Source organism: Strix uralensis, chromosome Z (genome assembly GCF_047716275.1).
Source record: "Strix uralensis isolate ZFMK-TIS-50842 chromosome Z, bStrUra1, whole genome shotgun sequence".
Lineage (NCBI taxonomy): Eukaryota > Metazoa > Chordata > Aves > Strigiformes > Strigidae > Strix > Strix uralensis.
The window spans coordinates 80,278,273-80,299,389 of NC_134012.1; the positions used below are offsets into that span (position 1 = coordinate 80,278,273).

Sequence of the window (21,117 nt, forward strand, 5' to 3'; positions counted from 1 at the left end):
ATTCCTTTTTAGAAGGAATTAATGCTGAGAGATAATGTTGTCCCACAAAATATTTTCGAAGTTTTTTCTTCTTCATTTGACCACTTTAGCTGCAAGTTTTTTGCTGTTTTTACTGTCTATATTAGCATTAAAAACATTAGTATTTTGTTATTAAGTATGAGTCACACTGAATGATTTGTTCACAGTGCAACACTGGAGGAAAAACCGCAGGTTTTCTTCTACCTCCTATACACTGCCTATACATGAATGAATTTTCCCCCTCAGCATGGTGGTGTTAAGGAACGGGGGTGCTGATGGAGACATGGTGCAGTGGAACTCTGCTAGGCCACATCCCGACAACATCATGTGGACATATTTGCTGGCTGCTCTCTTTGGGCTGCAACAGGAAGTCTGGCAGCATTTTTCTCTCCTTGACCAAAGAGGGGACAGGGTTGGCTTCCATTGTATATTAAAAAAAAAAAAAAAAAAAAGAAAGCCTTTAGGACTAACTCAGCTACATTATTTCTAAACATGCTCTTGGCTGAAGACTAATGATTTATTAGCTTGAGTGAAAGTAATTTTCAAAGATAAGGAGAAAGTTATTTCCTGTTACGGACACAGAGGATATGTGTGATCGTACAATACAGAAGATATAAATGTATATATAATTTTTCAGACCGTCTGCCTGTGATGGTATCCTTTTACAATATTGCTAGCTTCTTGCTATTGAAAGTGTTTTTAATGGTACATCTAGTTATCTTGTCTCCAGACAAAACAAGCCTTCCTGAAAGTAGGAGAGAAAGCACTGTTTCATCCCTCCATAGTGACAGCAGCTAAAGAGATACAGCACTTTTTGCTAGGTAAAACTACATGTTTGTGGGAAAATGGCAATTGTATACTGCTGTCATTGTTACAATGAAGCAAGCCTCCATTTCCAGTTTAAGCTTCAAGCATTAAACGTGCACATAAGAACATCTCACCATCCTGCCTTGGCATTTTGTTCTTTTCCTTGATTATATCTTCAGGAAGAATTAACATTTTGATACAACATTTGTTCATGGATTTGCAGTGGTTAAATCAATAGTTAATGAGGTTCATCTTATAATTTGAGCTTGTAGTTTGTTTATGCTAGACCAACTTTATCCATACTCCAAACAAATTATCTCTTATAATCACCAGCCTGAAGATAAATCTCTAAATGTTTTTCTGATGATAGTGCTGTGGTTGGCAGGTGTTAGAAGTGCCTCCCAGGGACAAAGATTGAAGATGGGCTTGTTCTCACAAATCCTTCAGGCGAGGTTGTTTAGCTTTCTATCCTGTCATCTGCAGAGGAGCCTTGTATGGTGCCCTGCTAATGAAATCTAATAGGCAAAGGTCATATATCTTTATGAAGAAAAATGCAAAGCTGGTGAGTGATAAATGTGCTCCATGGGGTTCAATGGACGATGCTTAGTGATAAAATCCACGTTTAAACAGTGTTTCAAATGGCTTGGCATATCTCTGTTTTTTGTGCCTTAACTCCTTTTTATAACAATTCTCATTACTAGTGATAGGATTAGATAAATACAAAAATAGTTGAATACGCATGCAAAATTGCGTATGTAATTAAAGAAATAGGTGGGGACTTTAAGTGTGTAATTATTTTTCAGTATTCATAGCATAATTAATAAGGTGGCTCACATAAAAGTACATGGCAGTATTGTATTTAACTGTGAAAGCTCTGTTGACTAGCAATAGAAGCATACTAGCTAGTGTGAAGATTGTGAAGTTTTAGGTAGTTTCTAGCATCAGTTGTAAACCAAAAATGCCTTTGTCAAATGTCAAAATATAAAAAAAAACAAAACAAAAACAAAACCAAAAACTGAATGGAAACAAAGCATGCGGGCATAAAATTGCAGATAGAACTTCTAAAGAATGCAAGGCAGTGCCTTTAAGAATTTGCTAATCTGAAGTTAGAAGGAATTAAATAAACCAGATATTGTTGAATCACTGCTGTTTTTTGAGAAGTTACCAGTTCATTTGCTATAGTTATACTGCTGAGCTAAGAGACAGTTCAATAAATCAACTCAGGCTTGATGGATTCTACAAACCATTGCAATGAGTGTGTGGAAGAGGAAAGAAATCTCTTAGTATTCCCTCTTTGACAAAAGGGTATGCAAAGAGCCTGAATGGATGAATGGTTGATTAATTTTGCCAGAAATTTTCTTGACAGCCAGAAATGTGTTTTTGCGTTACCATGTTTGCATGGGAATTATTTTGTAAAGTATGAATTATTACACATAAACTTACACCTGAGACTTAGCTGGCTAAAACTGACGGCTCCTGGTCAGTATATGTATGGTTGTGATGCTTTTTATGTTTTAATTCATCACTCTGGCAAGTCAGCCTTTTGGTTGTTACCACTTGCTAATCAGTCAACAGTGAAATCAAATATTGTATGTGATTAAATGAACCTTGTAACCGAAGTGGTAGGTTGTGTCTTTTTCAGTATTGTTTAATTAATTTACAAGCAATGGAAAAATCAGATGGTAGTTCTTAACCTAGGATCAGAAAGGAGAATAATACGAAGGAGAATAAAAAAGTGATTCATATGCTATGTCCACATGGCCTATTGATTAGTAAGACACGAAAGTAGTGCGTTTTTTTCTCCTCTAAATTTCTGAGGTAAACAATGTACTAGATTGTATATACTATACTGTAGTTTAGTATGGAGATTTTTCCTTTTCGTTTTGTGCATATTTTGTACAAGTGATATTTGCTTATAAATGTGGCACATAAGCAGGTTCCTGGATTCCTTTACTTGTAGGCTTTGAATATTCATACCCGCGGTTTCAAAAGACTTTCCTCTCCATGCAGTTCACTCCAGAAAAATATGTACATATGTACTTCAGCCTTTAAAATAACTTCAAGGGAGTACATTTTAACATAGTGCAAGTACACTTCCCTGTAGTTCCCTACTTACAGCAAAAGTTGTACTCCTAGCATTGCAAGTTTTCTAGTTTGTCCCTGTGATTATTTTACAGAGGCAGAGTTTTAAAGACACACTTGAAAAAGGAGGTGGCATCTAAGCCTTTAAACCTGAAAATCAGATCTATATGTTTTGCTGCATTTTGTGGTTTTAACAACGCCAAACTACTTATCGTTCAACTGCCACAAATGCTGAAAAATGGCAGCTTTATCTTTATCAGGCATGATTTTCTTATTACAGAAAACATCCATTAACAATGAGACAAATTAACAGCACTTTGAATTTCTTCCCTTGAAGATGGAAATAAATAAGCGCTTTCACCTTTATGTCAGTAGACTAGATGATGCATATCCTTTCTTTGATTTCTGTGCCACTGCAAAACTTTTTTTCTTCTAGATTTTGTGGTCACAGCCATCTAATATTATCATGTCGTTCCACTGCACACCACAACAATATGCACACCATTACCTTTGTTTGTTTATGTCTCTAGGCTACGTACTTAATGTTTATCTCATGCAGTAGCGGCAGCACCTTAACAGGACTTAATCTCCAGCCCTTCTGATTTATTACATTCTTTGAGTATATATGCACAGACCCCACTGACACAGGGGAGCATTTTTGACTGTTGTGTTTCCAGCAGTTAGTCGTACACCTCAGTAGTCAGGGAGGGCTGCCTTGCTTATGAATAGGAATTTGTGTTCCTTCAGGTGGGTGGCAGTGATGGCCACTGAAGGCAGGTATTCCAGCCAGAGGAAGAATGTTCTAATCCAAATGGGCCCTTATTATATCCTTATGTTACTTGGATATCATAATGTCACTTAAGATACATGGAGACACTGTACCCCAGCTGCTAAATTAAAAGCTGTCTCAGATAGCCCTGAAAATGTGGAATAATGGAACTTAAGTTTGCCTGTTTACCTGAGCAACTTTAAAAAAACCAAAGTTTATGAATGAATTGAGACTTTCTAGTCTTTCCTGGAAATAGTTGTGCTGTGCTAAATACGTATAAAACATGGACATCTTTATAAATTCTAGTTAAACCCAGATTAAAATGGACAAGCCTGAATTTGAATACACAGAATTTGTACTTGGATCAAGCGCAAGTAAATGTTGTTTAGCTGTAATCTCAATTTGTAAAGAGTGGATCCTCGTTAAGACACACTATCATAAAATGTACCAGTGCTGCAGAAAAGACACTGTTTCCAGTGTGAAGTTGGCTAAACACACTTTAATGAAGTGTGATAATCTCTTTTATTATAGATTAATCCTTCTTTTTTCTGCTTTTAATGAAAGTAATAGACTGTAAAACATAGCCATTGCCTATAGTAAGGAGAGTGGGATCAGTGCTAAACAGGTATTCGTCACTTTATTCTTTATGCAGTATTTCACAATGCGATAGAATTTCTTGTTTAAATTTCTTTGTAAGTTAAACTCAGGATGCCTAAAGTTAAACATAAGGTGTGACTGTGTTCTCTATAGAGCGGGGTAGCACAAGCTCCCAGATGCCCATTCTCCTGCTCTTCAGTTTAGGACCTAATACCTGTTTTTCTGTGGAAACTTTAGACAGCAACACAAAGAAATCACAATTAGCTGCTTTTTCTTTTTTTTTCTCTTTTCAGAAGACCGATAAATATTGGTACAGCAGAGCTATTATTTGGTAGATTGACCTGCACAACAGAAAAATGCCATCTTTCATAACAGAAAAGATAGTGAATTGTATATAGAGCATTTTCACCAGTGCTGATGATACAAAAAAGAAAAATAGGGAATATACTTGTTCGTGTTTCTGGAGTCTTGTAAACACTGTACTGTTTATACTGTTTTTTCCATTTTTAGTGACCTTACCTGAAAACTTTTCTAAAAAATTTAGTCTTTTTCTGCTTTTCTGCCTTTTTTTTTTTTTTTTTTAAAGAAGGGGAGCTTCTAGTAATTAGCTGGATTTACAACAAATGGCACACAGACTGTTAGCTCTGCGTGTGTGCTATAACATTGGTGTTTACCCTATTATATTGCAATTTAAGTATGTCATAAAGTTTTATCAGTGATCACACAGAAATAAACTAGAATGCAGAAGTACTGACCATGAAATATTAAGAGAATACAGTGTGAAGCAGTATGTATTGACTTCTGTATTGTGCTAATTGCTTTGGTTGTGAAAATTGTAATGGGATACAGTGATATTCCTCATTTATATTTTGTGATGGTTGGGTATTTTTAGCAAATGAGTTGTCAGCAGAAAGGCTTCATTAGACCCATCAGGGTATCTGCCCATGAATAACGAATCCCAAACTGTACTGACAGTTTCCTTGAGCCGAAATGATGGAGCACCTCTGACAAAAGCCATATTGTGCTCTCCATGTGAGGAGTGTGAAGAACAAAAGAGACAGTTTATTCTTAATTTGGTCAGGTTAATATTGACACAGTTAGCTTAGAAGAATCAGAAGTGTGTATAATGTACATTTACAGTGATCACTTGGGTAATTGGCTGTTGGCTTCATGAATCAGAAAGTGTTGCTAGAGATGGAGAAGTTACAAATTCTCTTTGGCTATTTCTTGGAGATTTTGCTTCTTTTGAAGGAACATCCATGTTTGTAGTCATGTTAACTATCCAATTTTAAAAAAGAGATTCCCTATAAGAAAATTGAGTTTCAGAGAAAAAAGTTTCTCAACAATATACACCCTACGTAAAATGGTATTTCTCAATAGAAATACATAATAACTGAAATACATAATAACTGAACAGGTCACATTCAAAAATCCTTTGAACGTCTGTTGATTTCTAACTTCCTTATTCTGTTTACCTGGATGATAAAAAAAAAATTGTCATTTCAGAATGTTCTGTGGTAGCATTGTATAAACTATTTATATGCATTAGACAAAACAAAACAAATGCTAAAACACTAAATTCCTCCAGTATCCATATTGCAAAATACATTTACTACTAGATTCTATTTATTTCAAGTATATTACATTTCAAATATACTGACAATCCAATTCTTTTGTTATAGGTTACTTAGAGGGCATCACAACAATGTTTACATATGCTGTTTACCTGCCGTACACTATGGAAATATTAATTCATATTTAAGCCAGCACATGCTAATAAAGTAGGGAAAAGTAGTATAAGAATGAATAGCTGACTGACCTTTGTCATGGTTTGACTATATGTCACTGTATTTCCTACTATACTAATTCATCAGCAGCATATTTTACAGTGCTTGTAGTTAATTTGGGATGTAGCAGTTTAACTGTTGAAATGATTAGCATTTTTCATTTCTGAAAGAAATGTTTTATTTTCTGTTAGCATTTACAGTACATGCAGCATTCTGGTTGTTTACTTAGGTTAGCAAATTTGTGGAAGAGTCCATATGTCTACCATATCTTTCAATATATAGTCTTTGGTCATTTATAAGAGTTTCTTGTTTGCAACTGCCTATTTATTTGAATGTTTGAATGCTTGTGAAGGGAGTCTGAATTGTCTTGTTGGTATTAGTTTAAACTTTATGCTTATTTTAAAATTAATAATTGATTTTATGATTTGATTAATAGTCCAGTCAACCAAAAAAATTGATGTGGTAGAGTCATGATGCTGTAAGAGATGTAATCTGATTTTACTTATATTCAATAGCTTAGCAACAGCATTTTCCAGCAAATTTACTCTTTGACCTATTCTTTTAACAAGGTCTGTTTGCCCTGTGCTTAATTTCTGGATGCACTTAGTAAAGTAACAACTTATGAGAAACATTTATTGCTGATTATTAAAATGACTGTTTATGGGAAAGTTGAGTAACTTATGTTGTCAGGTATTATTTGAATATTAATTGTTCCTTAATAATAGTGATGTGAGAAGCTTGTATCTTATTTCTCATGCCACAGAATGAATAGGGTCTTGGATTTTATACCTTTGCTGAATAATGATTTTCTGTCAGTAAGTTTTCTCATTGACAGGCTATGGATTAAAGTAATAAATGTGATCATTTTGCTTCACTTGGACTGTGTTCTGGCATGCCTTAATGACTCCCTCAGTAATATTGTTGATTGGATGTGATGGTAAAACATCTCTTGCCCTCTTGCCCTTTTAAATTCTCAACTAATTCGCATGTTTTCTTTAAAGATGTTTTCTTCCAATGTGGTGTATGGTGCTGGCACACCTAAACCCATTCCCATGCTGCTCTGAGCAGTCTTTCATCAGTTGATAGTATTTTGCACCAGGTGGTGCTGGTCCATTATGATGGACCAGTAAGAAAAGCATGCAAACTCTGTGAGGTATCTTTTAAAATGCTGTTTATTAGCGCTAACATTGTAAGGAGAAAACACTATACATAATCCTACATCTCTTTAGGTGGTGGGAGCCCTGAGGGGTGTAGCATTGAATAAGCCTCCAATCCGTGCACAGCATGCTGGAGACACCCTGTTCACAGAAAAGATTTCCACTTCTTGGTCATTTTTGCTATTGTAGGATTCTCTTACAAGGAATCAACTTCATTCCTCATTTCTACTGTGAAACAGAAAGGAGGTTCATATGAGAACTTGTTGCTGCATTTTTAGACAAAGGCAAGGATGCACCGGTGATGTAATTGCTAGTACCAAGTAGAGTCTGCCTGCAGGCTTCTCTGGTAGAGTTAGCTGGCTAAGTTTATTCTGTGCCCAAGGAATATGTGTAACACAACACACCCCAAAGGCCAAGCTGGATGTGAAGCACAGAGAAAAAAAATGTAGTACATAACTGATCTCCTTCTGCAGCTTGTACCCAATGGAGAGGCATGGGTAGCCTGCTCAGAACTATCTTGATGCTTCTCTCAGTCATCAACATGCTGAGAACCTCAAAAAGAGAAAATACACAGTCTAAATAATAGGTTTGAAAGCATGGAGGAAATTGAGAGAACCTCGAGTAGCTGAGTCAGGTAATTACATAGGTAGTACAGATCCATTATTGTTTATATTAATGTGGCCCAATGTGAAGCTCTCCAGTCCAATTGCTCCACCAGGGATACATACTTGGCAACTTCCCTGCTTACAGCAGCAGGCTACTGCATCACTTGCTGCTATAGCAATTCGTCAGTGTTGCTCTTGATCATATGACATAAATCAGCAAAAAACAGGACACAAGTCAAATTCAGATTTTAGCACCTTCAGGGACTTTACAGCTTTAGTTCCTGCTCTGACTGGTAAAACTTACCTTTCATTGTATGGTGTTTGGTGCTATAGCCTTACTGTGGTAATTATTCCCACCAACAAATAGCTGCTACCATGCAAATATTGTATCTTGTTCTGTTCTGTTCATAGTCTTGTTCTATGTTGCCCTAGTGGTCCTTGGCCTTAAACTCTAGAAATACACCTCCGATTGCCCAGCATGCACATACTGACTCTCCAGTTGGCGATGGTTGTGGCAGGGGAGTTTTCCTTTGCCATGCAGGCAGGTTAAGAGGTTCCTCCATCAAAATACTACAGAAAGCAGGATTTTACCACTTTGTGAGTGCCAGATGTGGGCTGAGATGATGGCAGATATGAACTCAGTCAGTGTCACTTTTGTGAAGCTTTCAGTTTAGTCACAATATTTTAATAGAAAATTTCTAATTCCTTGTATTTTCAGTTGATACAAGCAATACAGAAGATTGAAGCCTTGAAGACTGGACTTCTAGAATGAACATTTATTTACCTTATGTACAACCATAAAAACATCTTGCAGACTAGATTCTTGATTGGTCTATGTCCTTCCCAGTGAAGTCCCAATCTTCTTGAATTGTCTGTTAGTGGGTAACTGAGATAAGGAGTTACCAGGGCTTTTCAGATGGTTTTGAATCTGCTCTAGTTCAAATTTATTATTCTAATAAATTTTAATTATTCCAACTGCAGTTAGGAATGGGATGACTGAAGTAGCTTTTCAGTGCTTAAGCACATTTTGGTACTTTTTCGAATATACCCAATACTTGAGTCTTCAGAAAAATGTTACTGGTTTGGACATTCAGACCTTATTCGCCATAATATAATTCCTCACCTTAACATCCTACTCAGATTTCATATCTGAATATCCACCAGTAAACTGACAGCTGACTTCTGTTTGTGCATTAAATCTGTGTGAATTTCACATAAAACTTAGGTGCTATGTGAACATCGAAGTAGAACTTCATTTCTAATCTGGGAAAAGAATCTATTTCCAAAGCATTTGACAAACAGAATTTTTTGTTTTAAGTTTAACTTACAGGGAGGGAGATGCATTTTGTGGACACATTTGAGTAGATTAATAAATAGTATTTGTATATATGTAAACAAAACAGTAATTTATTAGGTAGGAGACAGATGCAGGGGAATAACATGTCAATCTGCCTATACAGTTGTGTTCATGATGAACTGCTGTTTATTCAGGGCCAGTGTAGCTTGGCAGCATCAGAAGATGACAAAAAATTATCTCAAATACAAATAGCAGGAATATAAAGGAGAAAACAAAATTTCTAAGACTTTGTTCACTCGAAGTTATCAGAACTGAGGACTGAAAAGAGACATTTATACTTTGTGCATTACGTCCCCAGGTGAGAAAAAGAGGGATGTATGGTTTATGTTGCAAAATCTAGATAATTCAACATTGTATCAATGAGAATAGGAATGACAATCGCAGTGTTTACCTCCTGTGTATTTGGTGTTGGGTGTGTGTGAAAATAAGCATTTTTTTGACACAAAGAGATTTTAAAACTAGTTTGCCTCTGTCCTTATTTTGGGGGGGTACTGTTTTGAAGACTTGCACAGAATTCAAAGAGCAGGAGTAAAGGAATCTAAAGGAATAATCCATGGTAAAACTGTATACAATCATGTAACATCATAATGGATACATATAAAGGGCTGCAAAATTAAGTTAGCACATACAATTTCCTTTTTAGTGCCTGATTTTGCACCTCAGTACTATTATTTTAACATCTGTTAATAAATAGACATGACAAATTTCATAAAATATTTTCATTTTTCTGATAAAACAGGGGTTTTATTCAAGAAATAGCAGTAGCCCAATACTTTCAAGCAACCTTGCAAAAGCAAGTAGGAGGAACAAGTAAGAATTTTGTTTCAGTAGCAGTTCCAAGCAGTTCCAACCTACATTTAGTATTTTAGAGTTCTTCAGAAATGAAAGTCCATTACTGTGCTGTGAGACTGGTTCTTGATTTTTTTTTTAAGCATGTGGCTGTTTTGACAAATGGAATGGAATTCTGTTGCCAGTTACTGACACTGATGCTTATTAACGTTTCTGGCTATTTTCACCACAGATTTGGATGGAAAGAGCAAGGCAAAGATGCTGACATTTCTTTCAATTTTTCACCATATTTCAGGACTGCGTGTTACACAGGAATCTCATTGGTGATCTGAAGGTGTTCGTAGATAAATACGGGTTTGATGTACTTGTCATTTTGGCCAACTGTTTGTCAGATGAGAAGCAAACAAAACGACAAATAGCAGTATACTCGGAAAACTTAGAGCTAGGCAATCAAGTAAGTACCTGGAAAAAGAATCAAATGATGTCTCTCCTGAAAAAAAATGTTTTTTTAAAGTAGTATATGCCAAAGTGTTGAGTAATTAAGTGGGGTCAAAAAGTAGCAACAGTTGGCTGGCATCTGAGTAGCTGTTTGAAATGGCTGCATTATTTATATGATGCAAAATGAAAGATTGTGATATTTATGATCATTTCGGACCAGCCTAATAGAAAAAGTGTATGGTTACAAGAAATCCAGAAAGAGACAAGATTTTTCAATTTAGCTAAAACAGAATGATCTTTTTTTTACTAGTTTTGGCTTAGTTTTTTATTGCGATATACACAAATGAATCTTTGTCAGTGAGGGACAAGCAAACACTTTGTAAATGGTAATGACCAGAACTCATCTATGTGTATGTTATTGCTAAAGAATTTAAGCTCTGAAATGAAGCCAAATTATTACTAGGATGTTAATTTATCCAAAGCTGGGTGCTCTCCATTTTTTTTACTATATTTGTCCCCAGGTGGAAGAAATCATCTCTGTGTTAACTTTTTTAACCTTTAAAATACTTCTTATTTTAGGGGCAGGTGGCTAAATGACTCTGTTGCTTTCAAGGTCAAATATAAATGTATTTGTTTTACAAATCTAATTATCCCATTCTAGAAATACTTTTCTCATGTACCCTTACATATTTTACTCAGATTTCTTAAGACAGCAACTAAATATTTATTTGGATTTTCTTTTGCTAATGAAAAGTGAACTTGAAAGTCAAATGGTATAATTTCAAGTAAATATTCTGGCCAATTATGCAATACATATTTTGTATTGATCTTCTATTTTAATACTTCATCTATTTAGAGATCATAATAAGGCTGTTACAGCGAAATAGCTAAGAAATAGATTAGTAGGAATAGATAGGTATGGCTGCGTTACACAGTGAAGTAGTCAGTATGTGCCCTTATGCCCATGATTGCAATGGCTTTTTAAACATCCTATTTTTCAACAGATCTGCTGTGAATTAGAAGAATGTCAGAATCCTTGTTTGGAGCTGGATCCTCTAGAATGTGGATGTGACCAAATTCTCATTTATCATCAAGAAAATTCTTTGGTGACCTGTGATGAAATTTTTCTTCTAGTTAAGGAAGTTATAAATAGAAGGCAACCAGAAATGGTATCAAACAGTAGAACTTCTTCTACTGAAGCTGTTGCTGGAAGTGCTCCACTTTCACAAGGATCTTCTGGTATTATGGAGTTATATGGTTCTGATGTAGAACCACAGCCCAGTTCTGCCAATTTTCTAGAAAATCCTCAAGATCTAAATGGATCTATGCAAGCGCACGTTGATGTTAATGTAGACCTTGTGAGTCCAGACAGTGGATTGGCTACCATTAGAAGCAGTCGGTCTTCGAAGGAGAGTTCTGTTTTCCTTAGTGATGATAGCCCTGTTGCAGAAGGTGCTGCTTCCCATCACAGTCTTCTGCCTGGCTTTGATTCCTATAGCCCTATTCCTGAAGGAGCAATAGCTGAAGAACAGAAACCTCAGTCTAGAGACAACAGTGATAATTTTGATCTTTTCAATTTTGATCTAGCACCTGTGGTTACAGCTCTATCTGAGTCATCTTCTCGTTCTGTTGATTGTTCCCCAGCAGACGACTATTTCCTTAATAGTGATTCATCAGAAGGACAACAACTTACTGTACAGAAAGAACTTGATGAGGCAAACCTGCCAGAAAATGATAGAGCAAATTATTCAACTGACTTACTTATGACAACAAATGAGGAACACAATTTAGCTGAATTTGATGAGAATCCAGGAGAAGTGTGTGAGAAAACATCAGGTTTGATCAATTTACTTGAAGGTCATTCTTCATCAGAAATCTTGAAATCTGCTGATTCAAGAATTCCACCAACTCCTATGAACAGTCTTGTAGAAACTTCACCATTAGATAATGGGCAGCCTTTATTTTTCCCACAAGATGTCATAAAAAAAATTAATGACATAGATGGCACAGATTATTCTCAGTCTCGTGTTAGATATGGGAGCTGGTGGGATGGCTTTGACCTAGAGTCCAGAAATGCTGATACATGGAGTTCAAGTGAGCAGGAATCTGTATTTCAGAGCCCTGTTTTGTGGAAAGATTGTAAAGAAAGTCCCCTGCTGCGACAACATATTGATAGAAGAGCCTCAGATTCTGTATTCCTCCAAAAACAGCCAAAGCAAATGGAATACATGAGAGCAGGTCTGTGGGATAATCAGTTTAAACAAGATAATTGGAACCGTAAGAGTCAAGAGAAAAACAGTGAACATTTGCATTTGCAAACTGCTTCTTTAGAGGAGACAAAGCAAGAAATGAAGAACTTTACTGACCCGTGGAAGGTCAGTCATCCAACACCTGTGATGTCAGATGCATGGCATAGTGGTGAAGGGAAAAGTAGTCAGCCAGCTGAAGACTCTTATGAAGTCTGGACTAAGTTTGATGCAGAAGATATTGCTAGATGTTCAGAAAATGTATGGACCATGCCCAAACTGGACAGAGAAAAAAAATCAGTTAATATTCCTGAGGAATGGGCCATATCAAAAACTAGTTTATCACATTCTTCAGAAATCACAGCAGACAATGAGATTGAAAATCCACCTATCCAGGTATCTCCAGAAGCCTGGGAGAAAGAAAGATATTATTCAGTAGAGGAATATGGAAAATCTGAAAATACAAATTCTGTTTTCAACAATATGCAAAATAATTCCAAGCTGCAAACAGAGGGAGAAAATGTATTTGGTGATCCTAAACATAGACCAAAACAATTTGAAAATACAGAGACCTGGAATACATATGATAAAAACATCAGGAAAGAAGTAACAGAAGTGGTGGTGCCGTGGGAGGATACCTTCTTGTATAAACACTCAGATCTTACTTCATCAAACATAGGTGAAGATGTAGTTGTTTCTCCACCAGACACCAATTATTCAACATCTGATTCATATGTATCACCTACATATGTGGAAGATGAAAGAGAAAATGACGACAAAGATTTTGAGGAAGAAACAGTTATTGATAAATTGAAAAACCCAAATTTGGCTAAGCCAAAAGTACTTGAGAAAGCAAATAAGGAACCATTATCTCACACAAGCATGCCTTTTTCAAGTGCCAGAAACACAGACATCTGGAACACTCCCCTAAATAATGTCACCCAGTTGCAAGAAAGAAATGCTGAAATTGCTGCTCTTTCTGCCTCTGCTAAACCTTTCCTTAATTCAGAACAAACAACTAATCAATGTTTTCCAACTGAGATACGTACCAGTGAAAATACTTTTTCTGTATCTGAAAACAGAAGAATAAGACCAGTATACAATCAAACAGTGAATGACTTATCACCTCCACAGAACAAATTAAATACTAGACAAACTGCAGCTGAAAATGTAGAAACAGTGAGCAGTGTTCCTGTAGAAGACACAGATACATCTATGCCAACTTCAGACACTGGGAATGGTCTGGATCTGAAAATACATGACACAGGGAGTGAGATACTTAGTGAGAAGGCAGCACAAAACACTGCTGATGTTGATGAAAAGCTGGAAAGTCAGGATTCAGCGCAGCAGCTGAATTCATGGAGTTTACAGAGTGAGCAGGATTGTGAGGAAGGCTGGGACAAGGCCATTGTCATCTCTCAGGAAGGAAAAGAGGAATATAAGAGAACAGATGAGACAAGTGGACAGCAAACCATTAGTGACATTTGTAATAAACCAGTGCAAGAGGACAGTGAATACTCATATAACGCAGATTCGGAAGAAAACAGGTCAATGACAGAAGTTCCCAGCTCCACACAAAAAATGAGGAATAGTATTAGTTTGGAAGCATTAGTCACAGAGAATGAGTCATTTTCCAATCAAAGTAATCCAATTAGTCAGGCAGAGAGGAAGGACTTGTTGCAGAATAACGTAGAATCTTCTTCAAGTGCTTCTGAGGAAGGCAGAAATTATGAATCTTTTGATGACTCCAGACCACAAAATTACAATTACAGTGAAACTTCACAGCTGCTTTCTGAAGAAGCTGAAAAGAAGACTACAGGGATAGAGGATGCAAGAAGTCCTGAGATGGAAAGTATCTCTGAAAGTTCTGATAAGGGTAGTGATAATCCTGAAAGTATTTCTTCTAAAATGCCCCGAAGAAAAGGCATCTGGAATGGCTCTGGAAAGAGTGGTTGCCCAGCCACATCAATTCTTTTGATGAATGAACCACAAGAAGTGCTGGGAGAAGCGAATGAGGGCTTACATGAAGTGGTTCCGAACTATCCAGACATTTGTAATTCTGAGTTAGCATCTTTCAAAAATAGCTCCGAACTGAACAGGATTCATGAAAGGTCTTTCATAGATGAGTTTAAGAAGAGTTCTTCTTCTGGATATGTCAGTGTTCCTGACATTACAGATATGTCTGTGGTAGAAAATTCGTTTTCACATGAAATAGGTTCTGGGAGAAATGAAGGCTCTGAAAATTTAGAACCTGCTATTAATGAAATCTCTGAAAATTTAGACCCTGCTACTAATTTTTGTGGAGATCCATGTGTATTGCTTAATGACAGTTTTCCCCAATCTGCTTGGAATTCACAGCCACGTGAAGATTTGCAGTCTTCTGGAACAAGTCCTGAGGTGAGTGAAGTCCTTGAAATGGCAAACACCACAAGTAGCCTTTCAAAGGATATACAGATCAGAAGTTATTTGGAAGAAGATAATGTGTGGACTGATTCAATACATGATTATGCACAGTCAAGTGGGACAAGTCCTGATTTAAGTGATGCATCTGTGAATGTGTGGGGAGACCTTCCAGTTTCCAGTCATCACAAAAGAAGTAGGGATACATGGAATATTAAAAATAATAAAAATCTTGAAGATGCTTTTAAAAGGAATGAGTTTGGGAATGAGTGTGAAGGATTTGAAACAAGCACTGAACAGAACAAAGTTCCTAAAAGCTTAGATTTTTGGAATGCCCATGTAGATGATGATACTGTATCTTCTTTATCAAGTCCTGACGTAAATGAGGATTCAGAGATTTCAGAGGCATGTCCAGAAGTGATTCATGAAGATTCAACATCTGAAAACAAGCAGCAGAAAGCATCTGAAGTTCGAGAGAATTATGCTCAATCCAGTGCAACAAGTCCTGAAGCAAATGAAGACAATGTAGATGTAAAAACTAAGGTGAGAGAGGAGGTCCAGGTAGGCATCTTCAGAGGAAATCCTGAAACAATTAAAGCTAGGAAGATATTGCAGGAGGACTGGTCTCTAATGGAGTGTAATGAGACTCCTGAATATTTAGGTCACTGGGAAACACTTCAGAAAAAAGCCCATGTGAGTATTTTCAATGAGAAAACAGGTAGCAGAGAAGACTCTCATTTGCATCAAATGAATGAAGATACTACACAGACTTTTGCTGCTGGAGACAAAGAAGAATGTTCTTCAAAAGCTGTAGATATGTGGAGTGTGTCACTGGAAGCTGATTTAAGAACTGATCCAAAATCCACAGTAGGAACATTTGGTTTTCCAGATGGCAGTTCAGAATGGTGGAATTCACAACCTTGTGAAGAGAAGCAGTTGGAAGATGAGTATTCTGTTTCAAGTCTCTCTGCAACAAACCAGTTAACAAATAGTAAGGACTCCTGGGAAACACCTTCACAAGATGAAGAACTAACAGAAGCACATTTCACTAATGCAAGCAATGATGAAAATCAGCCTACACCCCTGTACTGTGGTGAAAAAGAAAAAGAAAGGCATCCTATGAATATTCCTGATACTCAGATAAATCAAAACACTGTACAGTTCAAACAATTTGATCCTTTTATGCTGGATAAAGAAGAAAGGGGCTTGAAAGAGCAGTTGTTTCCTACAGATGAGGAAAACCAACTGACTTCACAGAATCCTTTTTCAGATGAGGAACAAGGTATGCCAAATACTTCAGTTCAAGAAATCATTGTACTGGATCTGCCAAAAGACAATGAGGGAGATGCAAGTCTCATTCCTCAAGAACAACAGCAGGACACCTGTGAAAGATTAGAAGTGCACAACTCCCTGCCAGGTGGTTTCACTGTAGAAGACTTATCTTGTGAAATAACAGAGAAGTCAAGTCCAGGGTGGAGTATATTAGTTCCCCAAACTGCACTTATCCCAGATATTTTGCAGGATAACACACAAGACAGTAACCAGCTATTTTCAGTGGAACCTGACCTGTGGACTAATGCTGAGCAGATTGTCACTTTGAAAACAGATGGTGAAAATCCTGATATATTAAGCCACTGTGACCAAGACAATAGTTCAGAGGCATCAAACAGTCCTGACGTGTGCCGGGAGTATGAAGCTAAGCATGCCTCTATCCCATCTTCTCAGAGTGGGGTAGACCCTGAGGACAAAGATAGTCAGCTGATTCACACATGGTCACATATGAGTGAAGGGGCAGATTTTGATTCAAAGCGTCTGTTCGTAACGCAGAAGGTGGAGACACAGTCTGAAATTGGTAGCCCCCAGGACTATGAACAGGGAAAGACCAATGAATCCTATCAGCTAATCTCTTCTAATACTCAGGAGACTCCTGAATTTGCAATTTTGGACGAATGTAATCTTGAAAATAAACTTGTTACTGAATCAGTTGAGTTGTCTGAAATTACCAATGAATTTTTAGAAGTGACATCCTTAGATCTGAAGGACGTGTTCCGTGAAAGTTTTACTCCTGCAAGCAATCAGGGAACACCAAGCGATACAGCTGAAACAGCAACCTCCCAGATACGTTTGGTTCCCGTGGATTTCAGTCTACCTGACAGGGCAGAGCAAAGCTTAAAAGAAATTAGTGCCTTGGCTGCAGTTGGAAAATATTCTGATATTGACCATACAGCAATAACTGGCGATGAGCTAGATGTATCAGAAGAATGTGTGGATGAATCCGAGACAGGGATAGAACAGAACATCAGGAACAGATCAGTGACTAATGTCCTGGCAAGCACATGTGGTGGAATGAACATACTGGCAGTAGTAGGCAGTGAAGCAGCAGAAGGGGAAACAAAGGGTAAACAGATACTCTTTCCCAAATCATTTCTGCCTGGTGGTAATAAAAGCCATGAATCTGATTCAAATAATCAACTTGTTGATGACACAGCAAAAGAATCTGAAGATGTAATTGAAAATTATGTTCCTGTGTTTAAGGAAATGCCCGGTGACCAATCACCAGTGGTGTGTACTCCACCATCCTGTGTATCTTTTGACACTGAACCTTTTGGCATCAGAGAGTGTACAAAGGATGAGCTCTTGTTAGAGCAGACATTTTGTGACAGTGTTTCTTTGAAAAAACCGTTACCACTGCCAACTCCTTTGGAAGGTGCACAAGGCATCCTTATGACCAAAGACAGCAGCATTAAAGATCAGGTGCCTAAAACATCCACAGAGTGCCTTCAGGAAAATCACACATCAGTACCTTCACTCTCTGTGTCTGAAGTAACTCTAGGAGCTTCTGAGATTTCGATAGGAAAATCTGAAGCAGAAACCACTGGTCTCGACTCACCGCCAGGTGGAGATAAAAGATCACCTGATGGTAAGAAAACCAGCTTTCAAAGCGCGTTCATAAGACAAAGAAAGAAGGAAGTGGCTGGAGTATTACTGCTGAATGATGGGGCTTTGGGGGAAGTTTGAAGTTTGTGTGTCTTCCTGATGTACAAAACTCTGTACTTTGGGAAGACTTCTAGCATCACCCTTCTAGAAAGTTTTAAAGCTTTTAAACATTGAAGTAGGAACATTATTTCTGTTCTTTGTACAGGGCCTAGCATATGGGAGACTGAATTGTTTGTCCCTTAGGAATGATTGCAGTGTTAATATATAATCTTTAACAATAATGATGGTGATGATGATGTTATAAAATTCAAGTACACATTAACAGAGCAAAGCAAACTGAGAAGAGCTTTATCTCACTGTACTGATTTAAAGAAATCACGATGACTGAAACAGTAATTCAAAAACTAAAAGGAGTTTCTGTTTGCTTGTTCTTTTAGAAGCTGGTACTGACTCCCTACTTTGTAGGGAGAATAAGCTGAGAAATTCCTCTGAGAGCCCTGAACTGAAAAGTACGGAGGGTAAGGAAGATGTGAAGATGCAAGTACACCAAGACCCAGCTTCACTGGAGATGGATTACATCCTTGTTACTGAGGAAGAAAATACACCTCCAAGGAAGGATACCCTTGAAAGAGACAGAAGTGATTCTGCGTTTCAAAAAGCTAATGTAGCTGGACAAACAGAATCTCATGAAGGCTTTTCACGGGGCTCCTTGGATACCTTTCAGCCAATCTCCATTACAGGTGAAAGAGAAGATCACTCTGTTTGTGGGACTGAATGGGACTCTGTTCACTTAGAAGAGAAAACTTATTCTGTTGTGCCTCAAAAGCTGGATGATGAAAGGAGATCACAGGAAAGCTGTGGGCAAGATGAGGACTGGATTATATTGGGCCAAAATGAAGTCAGTGACATATCACCTGAAGAAATTTCTGCCGAGTCAGACATGCCAAAAACAGGGCCTGGACATTCTGGTGAAGAACTGGCAGCTATTGTAGCACAGGAGTTGATTCCTGACACTCAGGCAGAATTTCAGGTAGAAACTCCCCTTCAGAAATCTTCTGAACATGAGGGCTGTTCTCCTTCAGAAAACCGGAATACCGAGGATGAGAGTTTGGGCATCACAGGAACATGTGTGTTGCAGGTGGTTGGTGGTGATGGTGGATGGGAAGCAAATTATCAACAGGTACTCAGAAATAACATAGCAACAGAACAAGAAATGAAGGAGGAAATGGTGCTTTTCAACAGTGAAAGAGAACTGAGTCAAAAATCAGGGTAAGGAAAAACCAACCTGTTTCCATTCAAGAGTCTTCTGTTCACTTGTTATCAATATTTTTGAGGTGCATGATGTTATGAACAGATGACAGGACTTTCAAGTCTGAAGTACTAATTATATTTACATAATTTAAGTATCACTGTATTCCTCCCTTTCTAAAATAGAGTCTTGGTTCTTGGTTGCTTGATACGAGCCAAATTAGGATTGTTTTGCAATGCAGGAATCTTGTAAGGCCACTTCCTTGCAGGAAGAAGTCTGTCTTCCTTCTGTGAAGTCCCATAGACTTCATAACCTACATTTAAATCTGAAACAAATGTGGTGAGGGAACACAGGCCAAAACCGTACTGATGGTATTGACAGTGCAGATACAATGCCAGTGATGAGATTGTGGAGGGACTGAAGTACTATTTCTGCCTAATGCAAAACTGCTGGGAAGGAAGATAGGAGGGAACCAAGCCCCAGAGTCAGAAGAAGGTGCTGCCTGTAGAGGAAAGAAGATTACGGTCTTTGTGATTACTTCCAAGCTGTAGTCAGGCCACAGGAGTATTTCTGTCTGTTTGGACTGGACTGGCAGTTGAGGCAGTTTGAGCATATTTGCACCTGCCTTTGGGTGGAAGTGCAGCCTCTGTGCTGACTGCATTACTACTGCCGGCTCTCTCTCTGCTGTGTCACCAGATGGAGAGAGAGATGACCCTCTTGACTCCATTTACTGTAGCATTTTGGAGAGCGTGCTTCTGGTGTTGACTCCTCTTCTTTTACAACCAGGAGGTTGTAACTTCTACAGTGGACTTCTAGGGTATCCCCAGAGATGCAAGTGTGGAAGTCTGACCGCATTTCTCCTGGGCGTCTGCTACTGACATGCTGCAGTTTTACAAAGAGGAACCTGGCATTGCATTTATACAGTGAAATTCTTGGGAGCAGTAAAAGAAACTTCCCAGTACAAATAAAACTAGGGGTTTAACCCCTTTGTACTTGTTACTCCTTTCAAACTGCACTTACCCAACAGAACATATGTGGTTTGAAATATGTGGACACACACTGTTTGTGTGAAATGCAAGACTGATTTTTTACTTTTTTTCAGGTTTCTTCCAAGCACTTGTCAGTTCAGTGTAGAATACATTCACAACTTCTATTATCAGGTTTTAATTGGCTTACAATTTATTTTAGACTTGACTTTTTGAAACTTTCACTAATCATTTTGCAATTTTAGCAGTAGGCTTTTTTTCCTTTAAAGGTGGCATGCCTGTGAATGATAGTATAACCCTGATAACAGCATGTACAAATAATCTGATAGAAAATTACAGCTTTTTGCTACCCCCTCCCCGCTCCAAACAGTTCACATTTTATTAAGATTTCAGGAATGAATAGTTCAATAGCTGTGATTTATCTTCTGCCAGATGTTAAAATACCTCCCCTCTAAACATTTTCACACATTTTTCAAAGAGTGTATTGTTACCACAAGATCAGACACTGTTATAACTGAGCTATTTTTAATGTATGGTAAGTGCTGGCTTCATCCTAAATAGAAACCCTGGTCTCAGAAACTCTGAAATATAATTATGTTGCTTGCAGGCGTAAACTTAAGCACCTGTGTAGGACTTCAGGTGTTCTTGACAAGATTGCCGTCACATACTGTTCCTGACTGAAATCACTTCAATCTAAATAGACAGCACTGAGGAGAACATGAAATGAGAGGGGCTATGTTTCGGTAAGGCAGTGGCAGCTTTTATTGATGCAGGTTAGCATTTACTGCCCTTAAGAAAGAGGCAGATCTTCAGAAGGGTTAGCAGAAGATGACGACTCCACAGTTCTGTACGGTCTGAAGTAAACCAAATGCTGAGTGCTTGACCTTGAAACT

General features: G+C 37.7%; 1 protein-coding gene across 6 annotated transcripts in view; it reads left to right on the forward strand.

The window, feature by feature from the left end:
• PRUNE2 (prune homolog 2 with BCH domain) overlaps positions 1–21,117 on the forward strand; it is a 148,438-nt gene that overhangs the window by 73,769 nt on the left and 53,552 nt on the right. For 4 of the 6 annotated variants that reach the window (XM_074856167.1, XM_074856166.1, XM_074856169.1 and 1 more), the window contains exon 1: positions 18,798–19,258. The exons of 1 other annotated variant lie outside the window; for it this stretch is intronic. In XM_074856167.1, coding sequence (XP_074712268.1) covers positions 18,930–19,258 — 329 coding nt within the window. In that variant the 5' untranslated portion in view covers positions 18,798–18,929. Of the gene's footprint in view, positions 1–10,263; positions 10,423–11,410; positions 17,973–18,426; positions 19,259–21,117 lie in introns of those variants that run through there. One more of the 6 variants, XM_074856165.1, reaches the window with a different exon arrangement.